Here is a 27,791-nt window from a genome sequence, read left to right on the forward strand (position 1 = left end):
ATCTTAATTTTTTATCTCAGTCCTACACATCTCTCTTCTCTAGACTCATATATCCATCTGTCCATTATACACCTCTACTTGGATATGGCTTCATCACTGTTTTAAGCACATTGGGCATGTTCCTGCCTCAAGACCTTAGCCTTGGCTTTTCCCTCAGATATTTGCATTACTTACTTTCTCACCTCCTTCAACTCTTTGCTTGCATATCACCTGCTCAATAAGCCCTACTCTGACCAACTTATTCAAAATTGCAACCCCTCCCTGTATCTCCATTCAGAACTTCCGATCTAATTACCTGGCTGTATTTTTTTTCCCCTATAGCATTTACCACCTTCTAAAATGCTATATAATTTATTTATTATGTTTATTTTCTCTTTTATATAAGCTTTTAGGGCAGGGATTTTGTCTGTTTTTTTCAGTGCTATATCCCTCAGTGCTTAGAACAGTTCCTGACACATAAGTAAATTCTAACAAATATTTGTTGAATAAATTTTGAAAAAGCCACATTATAAACTTTGATTCCTGAATATCCATTTTTTAAATTTAAGTTTGAGAGGAGACGAACCTTCTATCTTTTCTTTTTTATGTGATAAGTCTTCCCACAACAAGAGGTGTAATTACATATTTTTTCTAAGACTGGATAATAAAAGAGGGGAAAAATAATCCATAAGATGCTTTTCCATTGTTGAATATGAAATTCCATCTTTATTTATTGAGCATCTGTTAGGTGTAACGTATTGTGGTTGCAAAGATGCAGTTTGTCGGGAACACATTGAGGTAAATTAAAAGTTAAAACTGTTCAGAACTAGATACAGAGGTGGTGGTTGCACAACATCATGAATGTACTAAATGTCACTGAATTATTCACTTTACAGTGGTTAATTTTATGTTACGTGAATTTCACCTCAATACAATTTTTTAAAAAAGATTATTACATTACCACAAGGGAAAGATTAACTAAGATATTGCCTGGGGTGGGTTATCGTTTAAAGTAGAGAATGCCAAAAAAGTATCTACAGATAAATTTATGATTGAGCCATGTCTTTAGGGACAAATAGAAGCTCACTTGGAGGAAAAGAAGGGAAAGATATTCCATGTATATATAAAGATACAAAGTCAAGAAACATCTTATATCTCTTTGGCAAACTGCAAAATGTTCAGAATTCTTGGAATATAATTTGCAAGAGGAAAAATGATAGCTGGCAAGAGCTGAATAATAAAGTGCCTTGAAGGCCATGCTAAGGAATTTGGACTTTATTCTAGAAATGATTTGGACCATGGAAAGGTATTTAACAGGGCAATGACATCATCACATTTACTTCTTAGAAAAGTAACTCTGTTGATCACGTGGAAAATTGAGTGAAAGGGATCGGAAGGAAATAGATGAGTTATGTTATTGCAATAGACCAGGTAAGGATGACAAGTTTATGCAGTTTAATGCCCTGAGACAGGTATGTTCTACCACTATAAGTTGGAGAAACTGGATTAAATCTCTAGGATAAGAAAATGTTAAGGCATTGTTATACCTGCTACTTGAATTTTATTTAATATTCTGTTAATTTCATGATAGAAAAAGTTTAGAAATCCTTTTTTTTTTTTTTTTTTCCTTCTTTGTGGAAGGACCAGAATATGCTGTCACTCTTTTTACCTTCCACCCACATTATCATGAAGAATATGACTCTTATCTTTGGAGTTTTGCGTTGAACAATTTAGAATTCCTTGAAACAAGGACTTTAAGGAATTTCCTGCTAAAATTATCTTAAAAAGCTGTTTTAAACCTTAACCAACTAATCACAGGGGTGTTTATTGCTGTATTAATAAGATCAATTAAGAGGGTTCTGTAAGGGTTTAAACTGAATCCTTAGCCAGGCACTGTTGGAATGTGGGAGGATTATATTAGTCTAGTATCACTCATGTATTCACTGTGTGGGATCTTTTAATGCTGTCTCTTAACTCTGCATGTTTCCTGTCAGAAATGGGAAAAAGTTTGCTTGGGCAATGTTCATGGGAAGAGTGTTAAGTACACTAGTTTCCAAAATGGGAATGTAACAGAAGAGTAGATCTGGGCAGAATGCTGAAAGAGGTGCCAGGAGTATCACCTTGAGAAATGATTCACTGATTCAGTAAATTGCTTCATGCAAATTGTGCCAAATAGACATTGCTTATGTGTTATGAATTTACTTCCCTGCCCGGATGCCAGAATAGGCCCCAGCTGGCTTGGCACCAACCCGTTCAAAGAGGACGTACGAGGCCATTTGAATTCCATTTTGCTTGCAAGAGATAAGACCAAATAAACTAGAGATTAAGGAGTTGAGGGAAATGGTAGAGAAGATAATCATGAACTCCCCAGGGTGCAGCCAGTATAAAAATACAAAAGAAAGCTGAATTTGTGAGCTCCTTTCTTTTGGCAATAACAAGGCATTAAGAATGGTAAATGTGGCTCGTTTTTTCTTCAGTCAGACTCTACTTTCTGTATTTGGAATTTTAAAAGCTTGATGCTAGTGTAAAGGCAGCAAGGTAGTAATAATGCAATTTCAAAATATTTTAAAATATTTTTCATGATTTTGGAAAACAGTATTTACACTCAGATATATTGATGAAAATAGCAGTTAGGCTTTGTGCAAACAGCTAAAATCAAGTATTATTTATCCTGGGGTAAACTACCCATGGCATATTTCATTCAGAACTACTTTCAAGTTATTCAGCAGATACATAATGTGCCCCTGTATGTGAATTTACTGTTAGGAGTTACAAAGAATAAGACACAATTCTTTCCCCTCTCCCCAGTACCAAATTTGGTTGTGGGAATAGGAAAAATAATTTTAAAATGGCATTTGATAAATAGCACAAGTAAACTGGATAGGATAAAAGAAAGAAATCCATTTATTCTAAAGCACTGTAGTCTGTGTCATTAAGATGCTATTGACAATGGGCAATTACCAAAGGAAGCTTAAGAAAGGAAAGGGATCAAAGTTATGTGTTATGAATATTAATCTGTAAGATGTATTGGAAGAGGGAAAGGTAGGAAGGAGACAGACCAATTAAGAGACTACTATTCCTCTGATCTAAAAACGTGAATTGTTTCCCAGTGCTTCCTGAATTATTCATGGCCTGGTATTAAAGCCCTCCCATGTGGTTATAATATATTTTGGTGTTCTCCCACTTCTCCCCCTTAAGAGGCTGTAGCTAAATTGGCCTACTCCTGGTTCCAAATACAGTAAAAAAATAGTATGCCTACCAACTTCTTGGCTGATGTTATGTTATTTCCTTTGCCTAAAATGGCCCCCATCTCTACCCATCAAATATTCATTTATTCATTTGTGAGTTGGAGCTGTTTTAAGGTTTGGAGATTGACCGGTAAATTAAGCTGTTAACTTATGTGGAATTAGTTGCACAAATGAATAATTATGATTCCATGTATAAGTATAGTGCCAGAGAAAGATCTATTATTGGAGGAACCTCAGGGAGGTGTACCTTAACCTCCCTTAGGGAACTGATAGAAAGGAAGGTTCCTGGAAGAAACAATGCCTGTCCTAAGCCTTAGGATGATTAGGAGATTACCTTGCAGGTATAGAATAGAAAAGAAAGTGAGAGAAAATATTTCAGGCTGAGAGGACAAACTAAGCAAAGGCATTGAACTACAACGTAAGGAATATGTTAGGGAAATGCAAGCAATTTGGTGTTCCTAGTATGTAAAGTCTAAAGCTGGTTACTTATACAGTGGCCAGATTGTGGAAAACCTGGTATACTATATCAGGGAACTTGCACTTGCTCTGTAAGACATTAGTTTCAAAACACTCTTTTAGCAGAACAACGCCTTTTGTAGAAAAGCTTATGCAGAAGCCCTGTAAAACAGATAAACTCCGAATTATGCTCTGGTTGAAGCAGAGAGATATGTCCCTTGTCACATGCACACACAAACATACCATCACTTCTTTGAAAAACACTGCAAAGGAAAGCAACTGAAGGCCCTTAAGTCTCAGAATGACTGGTAAGTTAAGCTGTTAACTTATGTGGAATTAGTTGCACAAATGAATAATTATGATTCCATGTATAAGTATAGTGCCAGAGAAAGATCTGTTATTGGAGGAATCTCACGGAGGTGTACCTTAAATGATTATAATTGCGTTTTAGAAATATTCTGGTAACTATGTGAAGGATAGATTTAAGGGGCAGAATATCACCAATGAAGAGACTGTATTAGTAGTTTGGATAAGAGAGAATAAGAGGCTTTTGACACCAGCTGTGATGGAGTAACTGGTACAAGACTAGCCCTCCCATTGCAAACAAAATAAGACTGGACCAAAAAAATATATATAGCAGCCAGAGATTGGTTCAACATGGTGGAGTAGAAGGACGTGCGCTCACTCCCTCTTGCAAGAGCACCGGAATCACAACTAACTGCTGAACAATCATCGACAGGAAGACACTGGAACTCACCAAAAAAGATACCCCACATCCAAAGACAAAGGAGAAGCCACAGTGAGACGGTAGCAGGGGCACAATCACAATAAAATCAAATCCCATAACTGCTGGGTGGGTGACTCACAAACTGGAGAACACTTGTACCACAGAAGTCCACCCACTGGAGTGAAGGTTCTGAGCCCCACGTCAGGCTTCCCAACCTGGGGGTCCGGCAACGGGAGGAGGAATTCCTAGAGAATCAGACTTTGAAGGCTAGTGGGATTTGATTGCAGGACTTCGACAGGACTGGGAGAAACAGAGACTCCACTCTTGGAGGGCACACACAAAGTAGTGTGCGCATCGGGAACCAGGGGAAGGAGAAGTGACCGCATAGGAGACTGAACCAGACCTACCTGCTAGTGGTGGAGGGTCTCCTGCAGAGGTGGTGGGTGGCTGTGTCTCACCATGAGGACAAGGAAACTGGCAGCAGTTCTGGGTAGTATTCCTTGGTGTGAGCCCTCCCAGAGTCCGCCATTAGCCCCACCAAAAAGCCAGGTAGGCTCCAGTGTTGGGTCGCCTCAGACCAAACAACCAACAAGGAGGGAACCCAGCTCCACCCATCAGCAGACAAGCAGATTAAAGTTTTACTGAGCTCTGCCCATCACCAGTCCCTCCCATCATGAAACTTGCACAAGCCTCTTATATAGCCTAATCCAACAGAGGGCAGACAGCAGAAGCAAGAAGAACTGCAATCCTGCAGCCTGTGGAACAAAAACCACATTCACAGAAAGATAGACAAGATGAAAAGGCAGAGGGCTATGTACCAGATGAAGGAACAAGATAAAACCCCAGAATAACAACTAAATGAAGTGGAGATAGGCAACCTTCCAGAAAAAGAATTCAGAATAATGATAGTGAAGATGATCCAGGACCTCGGAATAAGAATGGAGGCAAAGATCGAGAAGATGCAAGAAATGTTTAACAAAGACCTAGAAGAATTAAAGAACGAATACCCAGAAGAATTAAAGAACAAACACACAGAGATGAACAATGCAATGACTGAAATGAAAAATACACTAGAAGGAATCAATAGCAGAATAACTGAGGCAGAAGAACGGATAAGTGACCTGGAAGACAGAATGGTGGAAGTGGAATTCACTGCCGCGGAACAGAATAAAGAAAAAAGAATGGAAGGAAATGAAGACAGCCTAAGAGACCTCTGGGACAACATTAAACACAACAACATTCGCATTATAGGGGTCCCAGAAGGAGAAGAGAGAGAGAGAAAGGACCCGAGAAAATATTTGAAGAGATTATAGTCAAAAACTTCGCTAACATGGGAAAGGAAATAGCCACACAAGTCCAGGAAGCGCAGAGAGGCCCATACAGGATAAGCCCAAGGAGAAACGTGCCGAGACACAGATCAAATTGACAAAAATTAAAGACAAAGAAAAATTATTAAAAGCAACAAGGGAAAAATGACAAATAACATACAAGGGAACTCCCATAAGGCTAACAGCTGATTTCTCAGCAGAAACTCTACAAGCAAGAAGGGAGTGGCATGATATATTTAAAGTGATGAAAGGGAAGAACCTACAACCAAGATTACTCTACCCGGCAAGGATCTCATTCAGATTCGATGGAGAAATCAAAAGCTTTACAGACAAGCAAAAGCTAAGAGAATTCAGCACCACCAAACCAGCTCTACAACAAATGCTAAGGGAACTTCTCTAAGTGGGAAACACAAGAGAAGAAAAAGACCTACAAAAACAAACCCAGAACAATTAAGAAAATGGTCATAGGAACATACATATTGATAATTACCTTAAAACTAAATGGATTAAATGCCCCAACCAAAAGACACAGGCTCGCTGAATGGATACAAAAACAAGACCCATATATATGCTGTCTACAAGAGACCCACTTCAGACCTAGGGACACATACAGACTGAAAGTGAGGGGATGGAAAAAGATATTCCATGCAAATGGAAATCAAAAGAAAGCTGGAGTAGCAATACTCATATCAGATAAAATAGACGTTAAAATAAAGAATGTTACAAGAGACAAGGAAGGACACTACATAATGATCAAGGGATCAATCCAAGAAGAAGATATAACAATTATAAATATATAATATAACAATATAAATATATATAATATATATATTTATATATTATAATATAACAATTATAAATATATATATAGTGAAGATGATCCAGGACCTCGGAGTACACCTCAATACATAAGGCAAATGCAAACAGCTATAAAAGAGGAAATCAACAGTAACACAATAATAGTGGGGAACTTTAACACCTCACTTACACCAATGGACAGATCATCCAAACAGAAAATTAATAAGGAAACAAAAACAGCAGATTACACTTTCTTCTCAAGTGCACATGGAACATTCTCCAGGATAGATCACATCTTGGGTCACAAATCAAGCCTGAGTAAATTTAAGAAAATTGAAATCATATAAAGCATCTTTTCTGACCACAACGCTATGAGATTAGAAATCAGTTACAAGAAAAAAAACACAAACACATGGAGACTAAACAATACGTTACTAAATAACCAAGATATCACTGAAGAAATAAAAGAGGAAATCAGAAAATACCTAGAGACAAATTACAACGAAAACACCACAATCCAAAACCTATGTGATGCAGCAAAAGCAGTTCTAAGAGGGAAGTTTATAGCAATACAATCCTACCTCAAGAAACAAGAAAAATCTCAAATAAACAATCTAACCTTACACCTAAAGGAACTAGAGAAAGAAGAACAAACAAAACCCAAAGTTAGTAGAAGGAAAGAAATCATAAAGATAAGAGCAGAAATAAATGAAATAGAAACAAAGAAGACAATAGCAAAGATCAATAAAACTAAACACTGGTTCTTTGAGAAGATAAACAAAATTGATGAACCATTAGCCAGACTCATCAAGAAAAAGAGGGAGGGGACTCAAATTAGTAAAATTAGAAACGAAAAAGGAGATGTTACAACAGACACCGCAGAAATACAAGGCATCCCAAGAGACTACTACAAGCAACTCTATGCAATAAAATGGACAACCTGGAAGAAATGGACAAATTCTTAGAAAGGTATAATCTTCCAAGACTGAACCAGGAAGAAATAGAAAATATGAACAGACCAATCACAAGTAATGCAATTGAAACTGGGATTAAAAATGTTCCAACAAACAAAAGCCCAGGACCAGATGGCTTCACAGGTGAATTCCATCAAACTTTTAGACAAGAGCTAACACCTATCCTTCCCAAACTCTTCCAAAATAAAGCAGAGGGAGGAACACTCCCAAACTCATTCTATGAGGCCACCATCCCCCTGATACCAAAACCAGACAAAGATACTACAGAGAAAAAAATATTATAGACCAATATCACTGATGAATATAGATGCAAAAATCCTCAACAAATACTAGCAAACAGAATCCAACAACACATTAAAAGGATCATACACCATGATCAAGTGAGATTTACCCCAGGAATGCAAGGATTCTTCAATATACGCAAATCAATCAATGTGATACACCACATTAACAAATTGAAGAATAAAAACCATATGATCATCTCAATAGATGCAGAAGAAGCTTTTGACAGAATTCAACACCCATTTGTGATAAAAACTCTCCAGAAAGTGGGCATAGAGGGAACCTACCTCAACATAACAAAGCTCCTATACAACAAACCCACAGCAAACATCATTCTCAATGGTGAAAAACTGAAAGCATTTGCTCTAAGATCAGGAACAAGACAAGGATGTCCACTTTTGCCACTGTTATTCAACATAGTTTTGGAAGTCCTAGCCACAGCAATCAGAGAAGAAAAAGAAATAAAAGCAATACAAATTGGAAAAGAAGAAGTAACACTGTCACTGTTTGAAGATGACATGATACTATACATAGAGAATCCTAAAGATGCCACCAGGAAACTAGAGCTACTCAATGAATTTGGTAAAGTTGCAGGATACAAAATTAATGCACAGAAATCTCTTGCATTCCTATACACTAATGATGAAAAATCTGAAAGAGAAATTAAGGAGAGACTCCCGTTTACCACTGCAACAAAAAGAATAAAATCCCTGGAATAAACCTACCTAGGGAGACAAAAGACCTGTATGCAGAAAACTATAAGACACTGATGAAAGAAATTAAAGATGATACAAATAGATGGAGAGATATACCATGTTCTTGGATTGGAAGAATCAGTATTGTGAAAATGACTATACTACCCAAAGCAATCTACAGATTCAATGCAATCAAATTACCAATGGCATTTTTTACAGAACTAGAACAAAAAATCTTAAAATTTGTATGGAGACAGAGAAGACCCTGAATAGCCAAAGCAGTCTTGAGGGAAAAAAACGGAGCTGGAGGAATCAGACTCCCTGACTTCAGACTATATTACAAAGCTACAGTAATCAAGACAATATGGTACTGGCACAAAAACAGAAATACAGATCAATGGAACAGGATAGAAAGCCCAGAGATAACCCCATGCACCTATGGTCAACTAATGTATGACAAAGGAGGCAAGGATATACAATGGAGAAAAGACAGCCTCTTCAATAAGTGGTGCTGGAAAACTGGACAGCTACATGTAAAAGAATGAAATTAGAACACTCCTTAACACCATACACAAAAATAAACTCAGAATGTGTTAGAGACCTAATGTAAGACTGGACACTATAAAACTCTTAGAGGAAAACATAGGAAGAACACTCTTTGACATAAATCACAGCAAGATCTTTTTTGATCCACCTCCTAGAGTAATGGAAATAAAAACAAAAATAAACAAATGGGACCTAATGAAACTTCAAAGCTTTTGCAAAGCAAAGGAAACTACAAACAAGACGAAAAGACAACCCTCAGAATGGGAGAAAATATTTGCAAACAAATCAACGGACAAAGGATGAATCTCCAAAATATATAAACAGCTCATGCAGCTCAATATTAAAAAAACAAACAACCCAATCCAAAAATGGGCAGAAGACCTAAATAGACATTTCCCCAAAGAAGACATACAGATGGTCAAGAAGCACATGAAAAGCTGCTCAGCATCACTAATTATTAGAGAAGTGCAAATCAAAACTACAATGAGGTATCACCTCACACCAGTTAGAATGGGCATCATCAGAAAATCTACAATCAACAAACGCTGGAGAGGGTGTGGAGAAAAGGGAACCCTCTTGCGCTGTTGGTGGGAATGTAAATTGATACAACCACTATGTAGAACAGTTTGGAGGTTCCTTAAAAAGCTGAAAATAGGATTAGCATATGACCCAGCAATCCCACTACTGGGCATATATCCAGAGAAAAGCATACTTCAAAAAGACACATGCACCCCAATGTTCATTGCAGCACTATTTACAATAGCCAGGTCATGGAAGCAACCTAAATGACCATTGACAGACGAATGGATAAAGTTGTGGTACATATATACAATGGAATATTACTCAGCCTTAAAAAGGAACAATGTTGGGTCATTTGTAGAGACGTGGATGGATCTAGAGACTGTTATACAGAGTGAAGTAAGTCAGAAAGAGAAAAACAAATATCGTATATTAATGCATATATGTGGAAGCTATAAAAGTCACATGGATGAACCGGTTTGCAGGGCAGAAGTAGAGACACAGATGTAGAGAACAAACGTATGGACACCAAGAGGGGAAAGTGGCATGGGGTTGGTCGTGGTGTGATGAATTCGGAGATTGGGATTGACATATATACACTAATATGTATAAAATAGATAACTAATAAGAAACTGCTGTATAAAAAAATAAAATTCAAAAATTGAAAAAAAAATACATAGCAGCTACTTTCAGGCTTTGGACAATAGGCAGCCAAAGACAGTGATGGTCACCATTCTCCCTGAAGAAAAAGAAGGCTCAGAAGAAGCATCATACAAGGCAAAAAGGTTTAAAAAAAAAAAAGAAAAAGAAAAATTTCTCTCATGTTACCGAACCTGAAAGATATACAATTTTTAGACTAATTCAGTGTAAACAAGTAAATGTGAACTAGTAAACTAAATTAGGACAATCAGAATGGACAGAATCGTTTTTCTAAAATTGTCTTTTCTAAAACTGATTTTCTTTGGCTGTATACTAAGATTTGTAAACTCCAGCTTTGTTCATTTGAAGATACTTGAAATATTATACTAACTTTTAAGAAGCAGGTCAATATCTTTAAAAGAATTATTTATGTAAGAAACAGTCAGTGGTGTTGTAAAAGCAAATGATTCTTAAGAAACACACGTTTAGAATAAAAGTAAATACTATTCTCCCTTATATTCTGAGTCAGAGATAAAATGCCCTCAACTTTAAGAGTGATACTGTGAATAAAACCGTTCTTCATATTTTAAGTTTCAACAGTGGGAAACGAAGAGCCTACATTGAAACTTTGAGAATATAATTGTGAGTGAAGTTTAGGCCCAAATAAGAAGTTTGATATATTTTATTTATCCTCTTCTTAGATATGATAGAGACAAAGTATATGATAATAGAAACCATTTCTTTCTTTTTCCTGGATATGGCCTTTATAAATTTCCACAGATAAGATTGTAGGTCATTCCCTCCTAAAATGTCAAAAATAGCTCCTCTTTTCTCTATGGCTTAGGCCTTCATTATTTCAGGTAATAGAAGTTTGGGGGGAACTATTACAAAAATAGTTATGTTTATTTATGTTCATCTGTTTGTTCAAAGATCCAGACTACTTTTTTTTTTTTTCCAAATTTACCTCCATGCTTTCCTAAGGCAGGTAGAGGATACATTTTTACCTTTCTTACTAGGAGGGAGTTATTTAACCTCTTGGTTCTACTCTTTTAATTATTTAAGTAGAGATCATTTCCATCCTGAAAGGGGTGGATGACTTAGATTACTGTTCTTAAAGTTTTATATTACAGAGAGCTTTTAGAAGACTTATTAGCTTTACTGATGCTATTATTTGATATTCCCTTATTTTTTAGAATTTTACCTTTCTTAATTCCACCATTTGGTTTCTCAGTGTGCAAGCAGTAACCGTAGTTATGGTCATGAGGAAATGAGGAAAGAGTATGAGAATTTTCAGTCCTTATGAAGACATTAGAATTTTGCTCTTCAAATTGTCAGTAGCACAGAGAAAGCTTCCCTTGGTATCATCCCCTTGACCCCAGTCTTAGGAGTTGGATTACTGAGGCAAAGCAGAAAGCATGTACGTTTAAGCCCTTATCTATTCCAGTTTTGCTGGATCAATTGATATGCCCATAGTAATCATCTGGAGAGATAAATTATTCCTCCTCTGTGAAAAGGGGATAATAATAATGGCTTCCTCATAATGTCACACATGTAAATTCCTTAGCCTTGCACATACTAAAAATTTAATGCGGGCTTCCCTGGTGGCGCAGTGGTTGAGAATCTGCCTGCCAATGGCAGGGGACACGGGTTCGAGCCCTGGTCTTGTAACATCCCACATGCCGCGGAGCAACTGGGCCCGTGAGCCACAACTACTGAGCCTGCGCGTCTGGAGCCTGTGCTCCGCAAGAGAGGCCGCGACAGTGAGAGGCCCGTGCACCGCGCTGAAGAGTGGCCCCCGCTTGCCTCAACTAGAAGAAGCCCTCGCACAGAAACGAAGACCCAACACAGCCATAAATAAATAAATAAATAAAATTTAAAAGCAGGCATCTAAAATCTAAAAAAAAAAAGAATTTAATGCTAGTCATTATTATTGAAATTTGTTAAAAATGTCTGTATTGGAGCCATTATTATTGAAATTTGTTAAAAATGTCTGTATTGGAGCCATAAGAATTAGAGACTATGATTAATTGTTACTGAATTGGTTGCCTGGACCCGCACCAGGGTCCTAGCCTAGGCCGAGGGGTCTCAGCCGGAGAGGTTCTTTTTCCACTAAGATTCACACAGCCAATAATGAAACTGGCCAAAGAATGGAGGAGTGTGGGAATTTAGTTCGCAAATCAACTTCTCAACCTGATTCGGGCTGAGACACCATAGATATAGAAGGGTCCAGGTAAAAGGGAAAGAATTGAGTAAAGAGAAGTATTCATAAGATATCTGAGAACAAGGCTGTGGTTTGGACCCAGAACTGAGGTAACACCCCTTTTCAGTCCTTGTATGGACTTTTCCAGTTGTCATGGCAATTGTCAACTGTCGTGGTGCTCATGGTTGTGTCATTTAGCATGCTAATGTATTACAGTGAACGTACTGTGAGGCTCAAGGTCCACTGGAGATCAGGTTTTCTGCCATCTTGGGCCTAGTTGGCTCTAACCAGTTCTTGTTTTTCTGTTTGCAGCTTCCTCCTTTTGTAATTGAGCATGAAACTCAGATAAGGGCAGTTAGTTTCCATTTGAGGGAGGGGAGGAGGTATGATTCCTGGGCAACTGCCTTGGTGACATAATTCCTGGCATATTTTACCAAACTATTTAGGATGTTACAAATACTATTCTTAAGTCTGATAGAGGTTATTAATAAAATCTCATTGTGAAAAGTCTTTGCCCTCTACCCCCAAAGTAAGATGACTTGGTCTTTTAGAATTACCGAAATTGAAAAAAAAAAAAAAAAGCAACTTAGAGCCATCCCATTATCCTACAGTGATAACCAGTGCATAAATTGTAAAATAGTTAACGGAATTAGAGATCTTTTGTACCATACATAGTTCTTATTCCACATGTACAAACAGAAAAAAAAGTTATGCCAGAAAAAGTATTTTTTAGGATTTCAAAAACTAATCTCACTTGTGGAATAAAATATGCCATTTTATGTATCAATTAGTATCTATACACTAAAAACGTGTAGTATAGGTAGTATAGTATTTCATTAACTGTCTCTAAGTGCTTACTTTTAAAATTGGAGAAAATTTAGTTGATTTTACTACTTTTATCTAACAAAACCTTCTTTTAAGAGAATTTTGGAGTGAAATCTTTCTGGTCAACTTTTATTTCCATTTACCTTATTGACGATTGGGCAGGAATGGGACTTGTGAACCAGTTTCTGATGTAAAAGAATCTTATTTGTGTGGGTGTTTTGTTTTCTGAGCTCCCTAAGCAGGTACACACCTGGATGTGATTTGTACATACTTCATGTAAGTTAATTTGCATACTCACCTTTCCTGATCTTTCAGTTTTCTTTTTAGAGAAAAGATTCCTGAAAAAGGGTAATGACTTTAGCCTTTGTGCATACATTATTTCTACATTTCTTCTGTTTTGCTCTGATGATTACACACTCCTGCCTTCATCAATTAAAAACGTTATTCAATCAGAAGGTAGTTATGGCACTATTAAGTTTCATCTCTTTTTTGGTTTACTAGATACCTCTGGAGGGAGGACAGGAGCAGCAGACAGATTCCACCAAAGGGCGATGCCTGAGGAGAACTGTCAGTGTCCCTTCCGAGGGTCAGTTTCCTGAGTACCCACCAGAGGGCGCCGCTAAACTGGGTAAGCTAATGTAAAAGGCAAGAAATTCCTAGTTTGTTTGTTTTTTTTAATTTATTTATTTATTTATTTTTGGCTGTGTTGGGTCTTCGTTTCTGCGCGAGAGCTTTCTCTAGTTGTGGCGAGCGGGGGCCACTCTTCATCGCGGTGCGCGGGTCTCACTATCACAGCCTCTCTTGTTGCGGAGCACAGGCTCCAGATGCGCAGGCTCAGTAGTTGTGGCTCACGGGCTTAGTTGCTCCGCGGCATGTGGGATCTTCCCAGACCAGGGCTCGAACCCGTGTTCCCTGCATTAGCAGGCAGATTCTCAACCACTGCGCCACCAGGGAAACCCAAGAAATTCCTAGTTTTTATCCAGTGATTTATGGACTTGTTATTGAGTGTTAAAATAAAACAAAACATCCTTCATTTACTGTTAAGTAAGTACTTTAAAATATAGTATGTTAACCAAGAATTAGAGATCATTAGAAAGTTTTATTCTTTATAACCAAGTGGCAGCAAAGTTATTTTACAGAGAGAAGATTTATCTGAGCGCTAGTTGGTTTCTGTAAACTCCTAGGCAAGCCGGATGATGTGTTGTTTCTGATTTTACTGCTTGGCTTTAAATTTTGAAAGAACATTAGGTGATCTTATTGAGGCACTGAGATTCACTGGGGAGCCAGTTTTGGTTGGAAACTTAGTATTGAATGGTTTGTGCCCTGTTCACACAGCTCCTGGTGTTGTCTTGTATAATGTAATGTCAGATTAGGCTAGTTTAGCTGAGCTAATTTTATATGACCCATGTAAATTATATTCAGGACTGTGGTTGGAATGGGTGACAGAAGGGAGACATCAAAAAACCCCACTTGAGTTGTTATATACTAAAGGAATTAATGTCAATATCAAAGCTGCTCTTTCCCTGTCTCCTACCAAATGATTCTGTTTGGTGTTTTGCATGCTTACCAATGGATATTTAAATAATTAGACCAGTCAGGTAATTTTAAGTGAACATAATTAAGATTAAATAAAATAATGAAAGAATTTGAAAAGTAGGAGTTGCTTTGGTGTTTTGCATTGTGGTATTATTGTTTGCTTAGTGAACCTAGACATTTAGTCATAGACATTTAGTAGGTAGATGAAACAGAATCATTTATTGTCTCTATGTTTGTTAGTATGGATAATTTTGTGATTTTGTTATATTTTTGAAAATCAGGGTTTTGGTTTTTTTGTTTGTTTTTGCCTTTTCCTTCATTTCCTTTCATTTTCTAAATGGAGCTCAGATTCTTAGTCAGAATTTGAATCCTTTAGCTCTCTTTTTATCCTGTGACATTTATTGCTTTTCTAGACATTAGTCAGGTTAGCAAACACTTTTCTCCAAGGGGTCATACTTGGAAAAATCAAATTTTCCTCGCATCCATTGTACTTCTTTAGCATGTGTTGAAACCAATTTAGGTGTGGGCTTAAATTATATTGCAAACCTTCCTGGATGTATCCATTTTATAGCCTGTTTGTATTTCACATACAAGTTCTATGTGAATTGGACTAGCTCAGAGTCACCTTCTTTCAACTCCTTTGCTGTCATTATTTGTAATGTTATGTTGATGACTCTCTTTGCCACTTCTCTAGGGTCCTTTGACTAGTCACACTTTGATCCACAAAAGTCAACTGATTTTTGAGGAACTGTAATTGTAGTCTGAATAACTATTATGACTTTATAGGAGAGAAATATGTAGTAAATTGTTAAATGTCTCCAACATTCCAGGTACAGGTCCAAAAGACAAACTAAGATGAGGTGGCCAAGATGTGTAGTCCAGAGCCAATCCTCCACCTTCTGTCCTTGACAACAAGTCTGGCAGCCGCCTTGACTCATGGCAGTCCATGATCATTTTTGGAGTGGATGTCCTAAATTAGCATTAGGAGCTATGGCCCATAAATATTAGAGAGAAAAAGACTACTTTTAGAGCCATTCTTCCTTATATGCCAATCTAATGTTGAATTAGATAATTATTCTGTTGTTATATTTTTATTTCTCAGTGGTTTGTCTTGAGGCAAAATTTCCTGCTGTCAGCTATTTAATTGAGCAATTGCTATATATGTAACATTTATGCCAGTCCCTAAGAATGAAAAGAGATAGAGATAAGATTTCTGCCTTTAGAAAATTCTTACTTAGTTAGGAAGATAGATTATTGATGCCTATTCATAGTATATACTATTATTGTTGTATATTGTGTGGCTTTTATTGATTTTTATTTTTTAAAAACATTCATTTATGTGACAAATAATTATTGAGTGTCAACTATGTGCCAAATGCTGTTTTGGGAACTTGAGATACAGCAGTGAAAAAAAAAGTAGACAAAAACCTCTCCCTTAGTGGAGCTTACATTCTCTTGAGTAGTGACAGACAATAAGCAAGAGTAATAAGTAAAATATATACTGTGCTAGAAGGTGATAAGTACAGAGAAAAAAATAAAGTAGGGATCAGGGATAGGAAGTGTCAGGGAAGTATAATTTTAGCTAAGGTGACCAAGGAATGCCCCACTGTTGAGTGACATGTGACTAAAAATTTGATAAAAGTGTGGATATAATGCATGTGGATACCTGTGAGTGAGGGGTTTCACTCGGGAACAGCTAGTATAAAGTAGGAATATGCTAAGAGTGTTGCAGGAACAGCATAGAGGCCAATGAGACTGGAACGGAATGAACAAGGGCGAGAGTAGTTGGAGATGACATCATTGAGCTCTTTGGCAAGCAGATCATAAAGGTTTAGTAGGTCATCGTAGGAGCTTTGGCTTTTACTCTGGGAGGTGGGGAGCCACTGACCTCTATACTGAGACTAGGGAAGCAAGAACGGGAGTTTAGAAACTAATTAGGGTGCTATTGCAATAATCTAGACAAGACATGGTAGAACTTGGGCCATAATGGTAGTAGTGGAAGGGCTGAGAAGTGACCAGATTATATTTGAAGGTGGAGCCAACAAGCCAGTTCGCTGGTTGGATTGGATGTGGGAAGTGAGAAACAGAAGAGTGAAGAATTTTGGCTAGAGCAGCCGGAAGAATGAAGTTATTTTTTAAAATAAGGAAGACTGGGAGAACCAAGTTTGAAAGTGGGACTGCCAGGAGCTCAGTTTGGACATCTTAAGTTTGAGGATCTTATTAGATACACAGATAGAAATAAGAGAGTCTGGAAATTAAGGGAGAAGTACAGACTGGAGATACAGATTCAGGCTTTTAGCAAATAGATGGTGTTTGAAGCCGTGAGATTGAGTGAGATCATCAAGGGAAGTGTATTTAGGTAGAAGAGAAAAGCTCAACACTAAGCCCTGGAACATTTAGAGGTTAGGAAGATGAGGAAGCATTAGTAAAGGATGGACCAGAGAAAGAGAATGAAAATATAGAATTTTGTTTCCAAATAAGTAAGTCAAGTGTGTGGGGAAGCCCTTCTGTTTTTGCAGGGTTCTTTCCCTTTGCAAGCTCTGCATTCTCTTTGTTCCTCACCAGTAGAGGAACCCCAAGGAGGACAGATCAGTTTTTGCAGATGTAAAACCATGGCATACATTTTGATTTCAGGTGTGAGGCAGTCAACTATGGAGAAATGCCCACTCGTGAAAAACATGCACCGTTTATTCTACCTCAGAGAATTCATAAAAGAAAAGAGCCCTGTGAATATAAAGGATCTGTGAAGAACTTTTGTTAGTGGCTGCCAATTTACCGTCCTTCAGAGACTTCAAACTGGTGAAAAAACATGAATGTAGAAAGGATGGGAAGGCCTCTATTTCTGCTTCACACATTGTTCAACATGAGCAAGTTCATAGTGATGGGAAACCTAATAAATGTCAAGAACTTAGAAGAAAAAAGTGTGTGTGAAGAGGCAGAGTGGGGAGTGGTTAAGCCCAGAATGTCCTTCTCACTCGCTAGTTCTCAGTCTCTTGCATTCAGCAGCTTACAGATTACCCAAAATACAAAAAATTTATATTTACCCTGGCATTTGACACAGATTTTGATACAGCAAATTTTTTTCCGTTGAAAATGAGATATTTTCTTAAGGCATATGAACATCTGGCCTGAAGCACCCATTTCCAAATTTAGAAAACCTAGAAAAAACTATTTTCCCCTGGTAACAATATCCAGATTTTAATTTATTCATAAAAAAAAGATTTTTCAAATTGAAACCATGCAAAAGCATGATTTACTGAATTTTCAAAAGGAAATTACTTCTTCAGATGGTAGGGTCTTTGCATACAAACAGTACAGGGAGGTATATAAATTGACCACATGAACTAGAACGAGTAAATATTCATATTCAATGTAAATATAACTTACATGAATTCAACTTTTTTTTAAAAGCCACTGGACACCTTTCAAGAACACTGTTAAATAGAGGAAAAGTGAAAGCTGAACAGTGGACAACATTTTTGTGACACGTACATTTATAGAAGAAAATGTGTCTCTACTACTGCATGTTGTCTGCTGCCTGGCTGAGGGATAGCACAAAGGTGAATTGAGAAACTTGTCCAGTCTGGTTGTTGTGTTTCTTCGACATTCCAGTAAAGTTAATGCTTTGATGCCCAAATGGGCAAAGCAAAGTCAGAGCCTGAAGTGAGCAAGACCCTTGTTTGCAGGTGATGTCAGAAACGTGATAATAAAGCTGGTTTAATGAGAAAGTGCAAACACTCATAAGTGCATGCTTTCTCAATTCTCAAAAACAACGTTCAAATTGAACTGACACATTCAAAACCAAGCATCTAGTAATTCAAGGCTGCAGAGATCTCCATGCCTCTATTTTATTACATTGAGATAAAATCTTAAAAGTACCCCATGATCTTACTTACAAAATCTCTGGATTTTTAAAAAACTGTGCCTATGATATCCCATTTGTTTCATTATCATGGAGTCCTCAAAACCCAGAAATATCTGGTAAATGTACTTAAAATTATAATTTCACATAGTATGCCTTTGATACACGTTAGCAAGCATAGGAAAAAAATATTAGAAGTCTTTTAGAGTCAAACGTAGCTGTGCGAAATTTTCATGTTTATGTAAATGAAGAAGTCAAACAGAAAATCTAAAATAACACCACCAAAAAAAAGGGAAACTAAACTGGAAAAAATTTGAGGAAAAACCAGCCTTGCACCTATGTTTTCCTAAGTTTATTGACCCAAGTGATGAAAATTTGAGGAAATTTTTAAAAAAAGGAATATTAAAAAGCAGCATATACTAAGACATTTATAAAATTATTGAAAAGGATAACTCATTTAATCAAAATTATTAGAGGATATTGATTATTCAAATCTTAGCTTTAACCCTGACCGTCTCTGTTAAATTAGGCTGAGGTCTAACTTTATGTGTAAACTAATGACTCTTTTTATTCCCAAGACGTTCACTATTAGGAGTATTGACGTATTTTCAAGATGCTAGAGTCTTCTATAAAAATACAAGGTGGTAATGATAATATTGAAAGAAAGGGAAATGAGAGTAATGAAGATTTAATATTACAAGAAACATATCCTTCCATTTTTCAAATAATAGAATTTTATTTTTTCACATTAATTTTATTTTTTTTTAATTTTTATTTTGTATTGGAACATGTTTGATTAATAATGTTGTATTAGTTTCAGGTGTACAGCAAAGTGATTCAGTTATACATATACATGTATCTATTCTTTTTCAAATTCTTTTCCCATTTAGGTTATTGCAGAATATTGAGCCACGTTCCCTGTGCTATACAGTAGGTCTGTGTTGGTTATCTATTTTAAATATAGCAGTGTGTACATGTCAATCCCAGACTCCCAATCTATCCCCACCACCCACCCTTCCCCACTGGTAACCATAAGTTCGTCCTGTAAGTCTGTGAGTCTGTTTCTGTTTTGTAAATAAGTTCACTAAATAATAGAATTTTAAATGGTGATAAATAATGACTGTGTATAGTAGCACTCATTATTTAAATTGACTATTAAATTTATATATATAAAAGTATTTGTGATTATATATCCTTCGCTGTGTAAAAAGCATTTTAGTTTGATGTAGTTCCATTTCTTTATTTTTGCTTTTGTTTCCTTTGCCTAAAGAGACAGATCCAACAACTACTGCTAAGAACAATGTTAAAAAGCATACTGCCTATGTCTTCTTCTAGGAGTTTCATGGTCTTAGGTCTTACATGTAGGTCTTTAATCCATTTTGAGTTTATTTTTGCATATGGTGTGAGAAAGTAGTCCAGTTTGAATCTTTTGCATGTGGCTGTTCAGTTTTCCCAACACCATTTATTGAAGAGGCTATCTTTTCCCTATTATATATTTTTGCCTCCTCTGTCATTGATTAAGTGACCATATAAGCATGGGTTTATTTCTCTTACATTGATCTATATGTCTCTTTTTGTGCCAGTCCTATACTGTTTTGATTGCTGTAGCTTGTAGTATAGTTTGAAATCAGGGAACGTGATACCTCCAGCTTTGTTCTTCTTTCTCAATATTGTTTTGGCTATTTGAGGTATTTTGTGTTTTCATACAAATTTTCGGATATTTTGTTCTATTTCTGTGAAAAATGTCATTGGTATTTTGATAGGGATTGCATTGAATCTATAGATTGTTTTGGATAATATGGTCATTTTAAAAATATTAATTCTTCCCATCTGTGAGCACGGTATATCTTTTCATTTGTCCATGTTGTCTTTAATTTCTTTCAGCATTATCTTATAGTTTTCTGACTACAAGTCTTTTAATCCTTAGTTAGATTAATTCCAAGGTATTTTATTCTTTTTGATACAATTGTAAATGGGATTGTTTTCTCAATATCTCTTTCTGATAGTTTGTTATTAATGTATAGAAATGCATCAGATTTCTTATGTTAATTTTGTAGTCTGCAACTTTACCAAATTCATTTATTAGTTCTAATAGTTTTTTTTGGTGGCATCTTCAGGATTTTCTATATATAGTATCATGCCATCTACAAGCAGTGACTGTTTTACTTCTTCCTTTCCAATTTGGATTCCTTTCATTTCTTTTTTTCTTGCCTGCTGTGGCTGGGACTTCAAGTACTGTGTTGAATAAAAGTGGACAGAGTGGGCATCCTTGTCTTGTTCCTGATCTTAGAGGAAATGCTTTCAGCTTTTCACTGTCTTGTATGATATTGACTCTGGGTTTGTCATATAAGGCCTTTATTATGTTGAGGTATGTTCCCTTTATACCCACTATGTTGAGAGTTTCTATCATAAGTGGATGTTGAATTTTGTTGGAAGCTTTTTCCTGCATCTGTTGAGATGATTGTATACTTTTTATTTTGAGTTTGTTAATGTGGTGTATCACATTGATTGACATGCAGGTATTGAACTATCCTTGCTTCTCTGGGATAAATCCCACTTCATTGTGGCATATAATCCTTTTATTGTATTGTTGAATTTGGTTTGCTAATATTTGCCGAGGATTTTTGCATGTTATGTTCATCAGTGATATTGTCCTGTAATCTTTTTTTTCTTTTTTTTTGGTCGTGTCTATCTGATTTTGTTATCAGGGCAATGGTGGCCTTGTAGAATGTGTTCAGAAGCATTCCTTTCTCTTCAATTTTTGGGAATAGTTTAAGAAAGGTGTTAACTCTTTAAATGTTTGGTAGAATTCACTTGTGAAGCCCTCTGGCCCTGGACATTTGTTTGTTGGTAGTTTTTAAAAAATAACGGATTCAGTTTCCTTCCTGGTAATCAGTATGTTCATATTTTCTGTTTCTTCCTGATTCAGTCTTGGGAGATAGTACATTTCTAGGAATTTGTTCATTTCTTCTAGGTTGTCCATTTCATTGGCATATAATTGTTCATAGTAATCTCATGGTCTTTTGTATCTCTGTGTGGTCAATCATAACTTCTTTCATTGCTGATTTCATCTATTTGGTACCTCTCTTTTTATTCGTATTCTTTATGAGCCTGGCTAAAGGTTTATCAATTTTTGTTTATCTTTTCCAAGAACCTTCTCTTAGTTTCATTGATCTTTTCTTTCTTTCTTTTTTTTTTAGTCTCCTTGTATTTCTATTCTGATCTTTATGATTTCTTTCTTTCTCCAGTCTTTGGGTTTTTCTTGTTCATTCTTTTTTCCTAGTTGTTTTAAGTGTAAGGCTAGATTATTTATTTGAGATTTTTCTTGTTTCTTGAGGTAGGCTTGTATCACTGTAAACTTCCCTCTTAGAACTGCTTCTTCTGCATCCCGTAGATTTTGGATCATTGTGTTTTCATTTTCATTTGTCTCCAGGTATTTTTTGACTCTTTGATTTCTTCAGTGATCCATTGATTGTTTAGTAACATATTGCTTAGCCTCCATATGTTTGTGTTTTTTGCAGTTTTTTTCTTGTGGTTGATTTCTAGTCTCATACTGTTGTGTTTGGAAAACATGCTTGATATGATTTCAGTCTTCTTAAATATAAAATATCTTAAATATATTTGTCTGTGGCCTAGGATGTGATCTATCTCAGAGAATGTTTCATGTGCACTTGAAAGGTGTGTGTATTCTGCTGCTTTTGGATGGACTATTCTATGTATATATCTATTACATTCAAATGGTTAATGTGTTATTTAAGACCAATGTTTCCTTATTGATTATCTGTCTGGATGATTTATCCACTGAGGTAAGTGGGGTATTAAAGTCTCCTACTATGATTGTCTTACTGTCATTTTTCCCTTTAATGTTTGCTAATATTTGCTTTATGTATTTAGGTGCTCCTGTGTTGGATGCATATGTATTTACAAGTGTTACGTCTTCTTGTTGGATTGATCCCTTTATCTTTATGTAATGTCTTCTTTGTCTCTTGTTACAGTCTTTGTCTTAAAGTGTATTTTTTCTGATGTAAGTATTGCTACCCTGGCTTTCTTCTCATAGAATTTAGTGTTATGTTTGGATTCCTTTCTCTCATTTTGGTGTGTATCTATTACATATTTTTGGTTTGTAGTTACCATGAAGTTCATATGTAACAGCCTGTCTATATGTGATTATTTTAAGTTGATGGTCTCTCTTTTTTTTATTTTTAGCTTTTTATTATGAGAATTTTCAAACACAAAGTTGAATAATGCAATACACATCCATGTGCCCATTACAGAACTTCATCAATTGTCATCATTTTGCTAATCTTGCAGAAACAAGTGTTAATTATAATCAGAGATAAAATAGGATTCAAACTTTGTGGAAAACAGTAAAATATACTTTTTTACCAACAGTCAAATGGTGAAGATGGGCAAAATCATCTCATGGTGCAACATGGTAAAGTAAATAGAGGGTTAAGGTCCTTAATAGAAGGATGCGTCTTGCATGAAAGGAGGTGGGACATATTTTATAGGCCCCTCTTCATGCTGCAGGAAGATTAAGTTGATGATCTCTTAAGTTCGAACACATTTTAACCACCCTACATTTAACACCACCCCCCGACATTTAATGTTTGTGACATCATATTTTACATCTTATGTTTTGTCTATCCCTTAACTACTTATTGTAGATATAGATGATTTTACTACTTTTGTCTTGTAACCTTCCTACCAACTTTGTACGTGGTTGATTTACTACCTTTACTGTATGTTTGCCTTTACAAATGAGATTTTTCCTTTTGTAATTTTCGTATTTCTAATTGTCATCTTTTCTCTTCCCCTTAGTAAAGTCTTTGAAACATTTTTTGTAAGACCAGTTTAATGATGATGAGCTCTTTTGGCTTTTGCTTTTTTGTAAAACTCTTTATCTCTCCTTTAAATCTGAATGATAGCCTTGCCAAGTAGAGGATTCTTAGTTGTAAGGGTTTTTTTCCATCACTTTGAATATATCATGCCACTCCCTTCTGGCCTGCAAAGTTCTTGCTGAAAAGTCAGCTAATAGTCTAATGCCGGGATCCCCGATCCCCAGGCTGCGGACCGATACCGCTCCTGGCCTGTTAGGAACTGAGCTGCACAGCAGGAGGTGAGCGGTGGGCGAGCAAGCGAAGCTTCATCTGCCACTCCCCATGGCTCCCCATCGCTCACATTACCGCCTGAACCATCCCCCGCATCACTCACATTACCACCTGAACTACCACCCCCCCATCCATGCAAAAATTGTCTTCCACAAAACCAGTCCCTAGTGCCAAAAAGGTTGGGGACCACTGGTCTAATGGTTGTTCCTTTGTACCTAACTAGTTGCTTTTCTCTTGCTGCTTTTAAAATTTTCTTGTTACCTTTAATTTTTGCCCTTTTAATTATAACGTGTCTTGTTGTAGATCTCTTTAGGTTCATTTGTTTTGGACTCTCTGTGCTTCCTGGGCTTGGATATTTGTTTCCTTTCCCAGGTTAGGGAAGTTTTCAGCTATTATTTCCTCAAATAAGTTCTCTGTCGCCCTCTCTCTCTTTCTTCTCCTTTTGGTACCCCTATAATGTAAATGTTAGTATGCTTGATGTTGTCTCAGAGGTATCTTAAAAACTATCCTTATTTTTTTAAATTCTTTTTTGTTCAGCTTGGGTGATTTCCACTACTCTGTCGTTCAGTTCACTGAGCTGTTCCTCTGTATCATCTAATCTACTTTTGATTCCTTCTAGTATATTTTTTATTTCAGTTATTGTAGTCTTCAGCTCTGTTTGGTTCTTCTTTGTATTTTCTAGCTCTTTGTTAAACACTTCACTGTGTTCATCCATTCTTCTCCCAAGTTCATTGAGCATGTTTATGATCATTACCTTGAACTCTTTATTGGGTAGATCGCTTATGTCTTCTTTGCTTAGTTTTGCTTCTGGGATTTTTGTCTTGTTCCTTTGTTTGGAACATCTTCTATCTCCTTGTTTTGCCTAATTCTCTTTCTCTGTATTAGGTAGATCAGTTACATTTCCCAATTTTGGGTAAGTGGCCTTATGTAGGAGACATCCTATGAGGCCCAGCAGGACACTCCCCTCTGGTCACGAGAGCTATGTACTCTAGGGGTGTCCCCTGTGTGGGCTCCATGGGCCCTTCTGTTGTGTTGGAGCTGACTACGATGGGTGGGCTGATAGGCAGGGCTGGCCCTTAGCCCAAAAGGCTGCCAGGCCATGCCTCATTCAGTGGCTCCCAGCCTATTGGTCCTAAAGCCATTTTTTAAATTTCACTCTTATAAGCTAGATTTAGATTAACAGCTAAATCATTTCTTAAATCGGTAAACCGAGGAAATCGGTTCTGAGTCAAGGTATCAGACCACAGTCTCTTCTAAGCTATAAGTGGATGTTTAGATTCCTGATTTGCTCTTTTATCTTCCTCCCCACCCTCATCATGGAATAGTACAGATTAGTTCAGTTTTGTGAAAGGTGATTCCAAGGCAATGCTGCCCATCTGGTTGTGCAAATTATGTGTTGCCCAGCAACTAGGGGTACATGTCATCTAATTCTCATTGTTGATTTGTCCTTATTTTATAAAATGTCCAGCAGATGGCAGTAAGGTGTCTTAAATAAAAAATTCCTTTTCTGATTCAGTTAAGTCATTTGTATAGGCTACTGTCAGGGTTGCTGTAAATCCAGAAGACCTGGGGAAGGAGAAATCATGAAGGAAGTCAGTGTTTAACTGTGGACCAGCTACTTGCTAAGTTTAGAAACTGTATCATATCTTAATATTTAAGTTAGTCTAACACACTTTTTTTTTTAACTTAAATAAAATACATTCTATTCTTCAACTTTGACTGTATACTTTTATAACAATCTGGAAGGTCAGGCTAGAATTTTCAAATTTGGTCCCATGTCATGAGAGGCCCTACAAACAGGCATGTGGACATCCTGGCTGATACATTCAAGCTCTGTTGGGGTTGGTGCCCCAAAACACCAACCAAGTAGAGCCCTCTAAAATGTGATGCCCAGGCGAGGGGCCTCTCTCGACCAGTCCTAAGGCAATATTAACCTTAGTAAACCACTATGGTAGTTGGAGAATTGGGTGGGAATAGTAATGAGTGGCATCAGGAATGGTTTTTGATTCAGCCTGGACTTCTGAAGAGAAAAATGGTGGATTGAACATAAGCATATAATTTGTATTCCTCGCAGAAACCCCACTACAACTATAGTAAAGGGATATTCTTTTAAAGACATGATCCTTCAAGGATAAGGAGAATGGCAAAGAAGAAAACAACCACAAAAAACAATAATACATAATAATAAATTGAAAGCTGGAAAGCAAATGGAGTGTGGTAAATAACCTAGCTGACCTGAGAAAGCCAAATCTTAATCTAGCAACGAAGAAAGCCAAGAACCAACCAGATTTTACCTCAGAATCTTCAAATAGCTCAGGAATCGATGGCACCAGGAACACATAGTAGTAGATCCCTCAGTCTTCTCCTCTCCCCCAGACCACTGAATCGTTGCTCTTCCTGCACCCATCTCTACCCTAATGGAAGGCTGTAGGTTAATTCTCTGGGGGAGAAAACTCAAGGGTCTCTGGACTGGGTTATACCAGGCAAAGTTGAGAGCACAGGGCACTCTACCAAATACAAGGGAATAAAATGAACACCTGCATACTGAATGATGAGACCCCTCCACCTGTCTCCCTCACTTGCCTTTTACCCTCCAGGCAGGAGATCAGTGCCATGGGGATACTTAACCAGCCCAAGAGGAAAGACGTAAGGACACTGACATTCCCAAAGCTAGTAGTCATCAGAGGGAAAGCCTCTAGCTTGAAAGAAAAAATCCAAAACAAATAAAAAACAAAAGGAAAAAGAAACTTGGAGGAACAGAGATATTCAGGGAATAGAAAACTTAAAAAAAATATATGATTATTTTCAGAGAGAGAAGATATTACATACGTGAGACAAGAACTGAATGTTACACAAAGCCAAAATGCTGCTGTGTATTAAAAAAAATTGTAACAGAAATAAAACTCAGTAGAAGTGTTGGAAGATGACAATGAGGAAATATCCCAGAAAGTAGAGAAAAAAAAAGATAAAATAATTAGAGTATCAGTTTAGGAAGTCAAAACAATGAGTTCCAGAAAAAGAAAAACAAGGGGAGGAAATCACTAGCAAAATAATTTAAGAAAATTCCCACAACTGAAGGATATGAGGTTCCAGATTGAAAGGAATTACTAAGTGCCTATGACAAGGCACATTTTCGGGAAATTTCAATTTGTCTCTGATGACAAAGAGGCCGTTTTACAAACTGCCAAAGAAAGGAAAAACAGATTACAAACTAAGGATCAGAAATCAGAATGGCTTCAGACTTCTATCAGCAGTTTCAGAAGCTAGAAAACAATGAGGAATGCCCTCAGTCTTCTGATGGAAGATTATTTCAATATAGAATTCTGTATTTAGCTGTAAGTCATGAATTGCACATGAGGATAAAATAAAGACATTTTCAGACATACAAGGTTAAAAAAATTACCTGCTACACATCATTTCTCCTGAGGCTAATGGGATACATTGTTAACCATGAACGAGCAGGATGTGGGATATAGGATAGGAGATCCAGTTCAGGGGAGAGACGGAGGGTGCAGAGGGAACCCAGTTACATAGCTCGGTAGCAGCCGCAGAGTGATGACAGCCAGTTCAGACTGGAGCAGTCAGAAGGCTGCCGTGAAGACTTCTCCAAGAAGACCAAATTGATATAACTGAATTAATTGAAACAACAGGAAACGAATATGGGATCAAACTGACAATAAGGACATAGAAATCTAAGCAAATAAATGATGACAATAACTAAAGCAAGTTTCCATGCTTGTTCAATACTAGTTGTAATGTCCTCTTAGACTTGAGGTGATAAGCAACATAAATAAATGCTTTTATGACTAAAGCCAGCTTCCTCCCACTTTGTTATAAGTATTTAATTCATAAAATTTACTCTATTTTAGAAGCTAGATAAGTTAAAATCAAAATAGCACACTTGAGTCATTCCTAGTTCTGCTCTCTCACTGATTCACTAAACATCCTTCTCCAGTAACTGTCACATTCTAATTTTTAGTATATTATCTGGTTCTAGAACTGACTAGAAGTTAGGACACTTTAGGACTAGCTCAGTTCTTCATCATCCTTTTCTAAAAAGCAGCTT

The 27,791-nt window shown here is 36.8% G+C and overlaps 1 protein-coding gene across 4 annotated transcripts in view; it reads left to right on the forward strand.

The window, feature by feature from the left end:
* Positions 1 to 27,791, forward strand: part of RASAL2 (RAS protein activator like 2) — a 408,084-nt gene that overhangs the window by 206,803 nt on the left and 173,490 nt on the right. For all 4 annotated transcript variants that reach the window (XM_068541303.1, XM_068541305.1, XM_068541304.1 and 1 more), the window contains one exon: positions 13,718 to 13,844. In XM_068541303.1, the coding sequence (XP_068397404.1) occupies positions 13,718 to 13,844 (127 nt within the window). The remainder of the gene's footprint in view (positions 1 to 13,717; positions 13,845 to 27,791) is intronic.

The sequence above is a fragment of the Eschrichtius robustus genome, chromosome 3 (assembly GCF_028021215.1).
Source record: "Eschrichtius robustus isolate mEscRob2 chromosome 3, mEscRob2.pri, whole genome shotgun sequence".
Taxonomy (NCBI): domain Eukaryota; kingdom Metazoa; phylum Chordata; class Mammalia; order Artiodactyla; family Eschrichtiidae; genus Eschrichtius; species Eschrichtius robustus.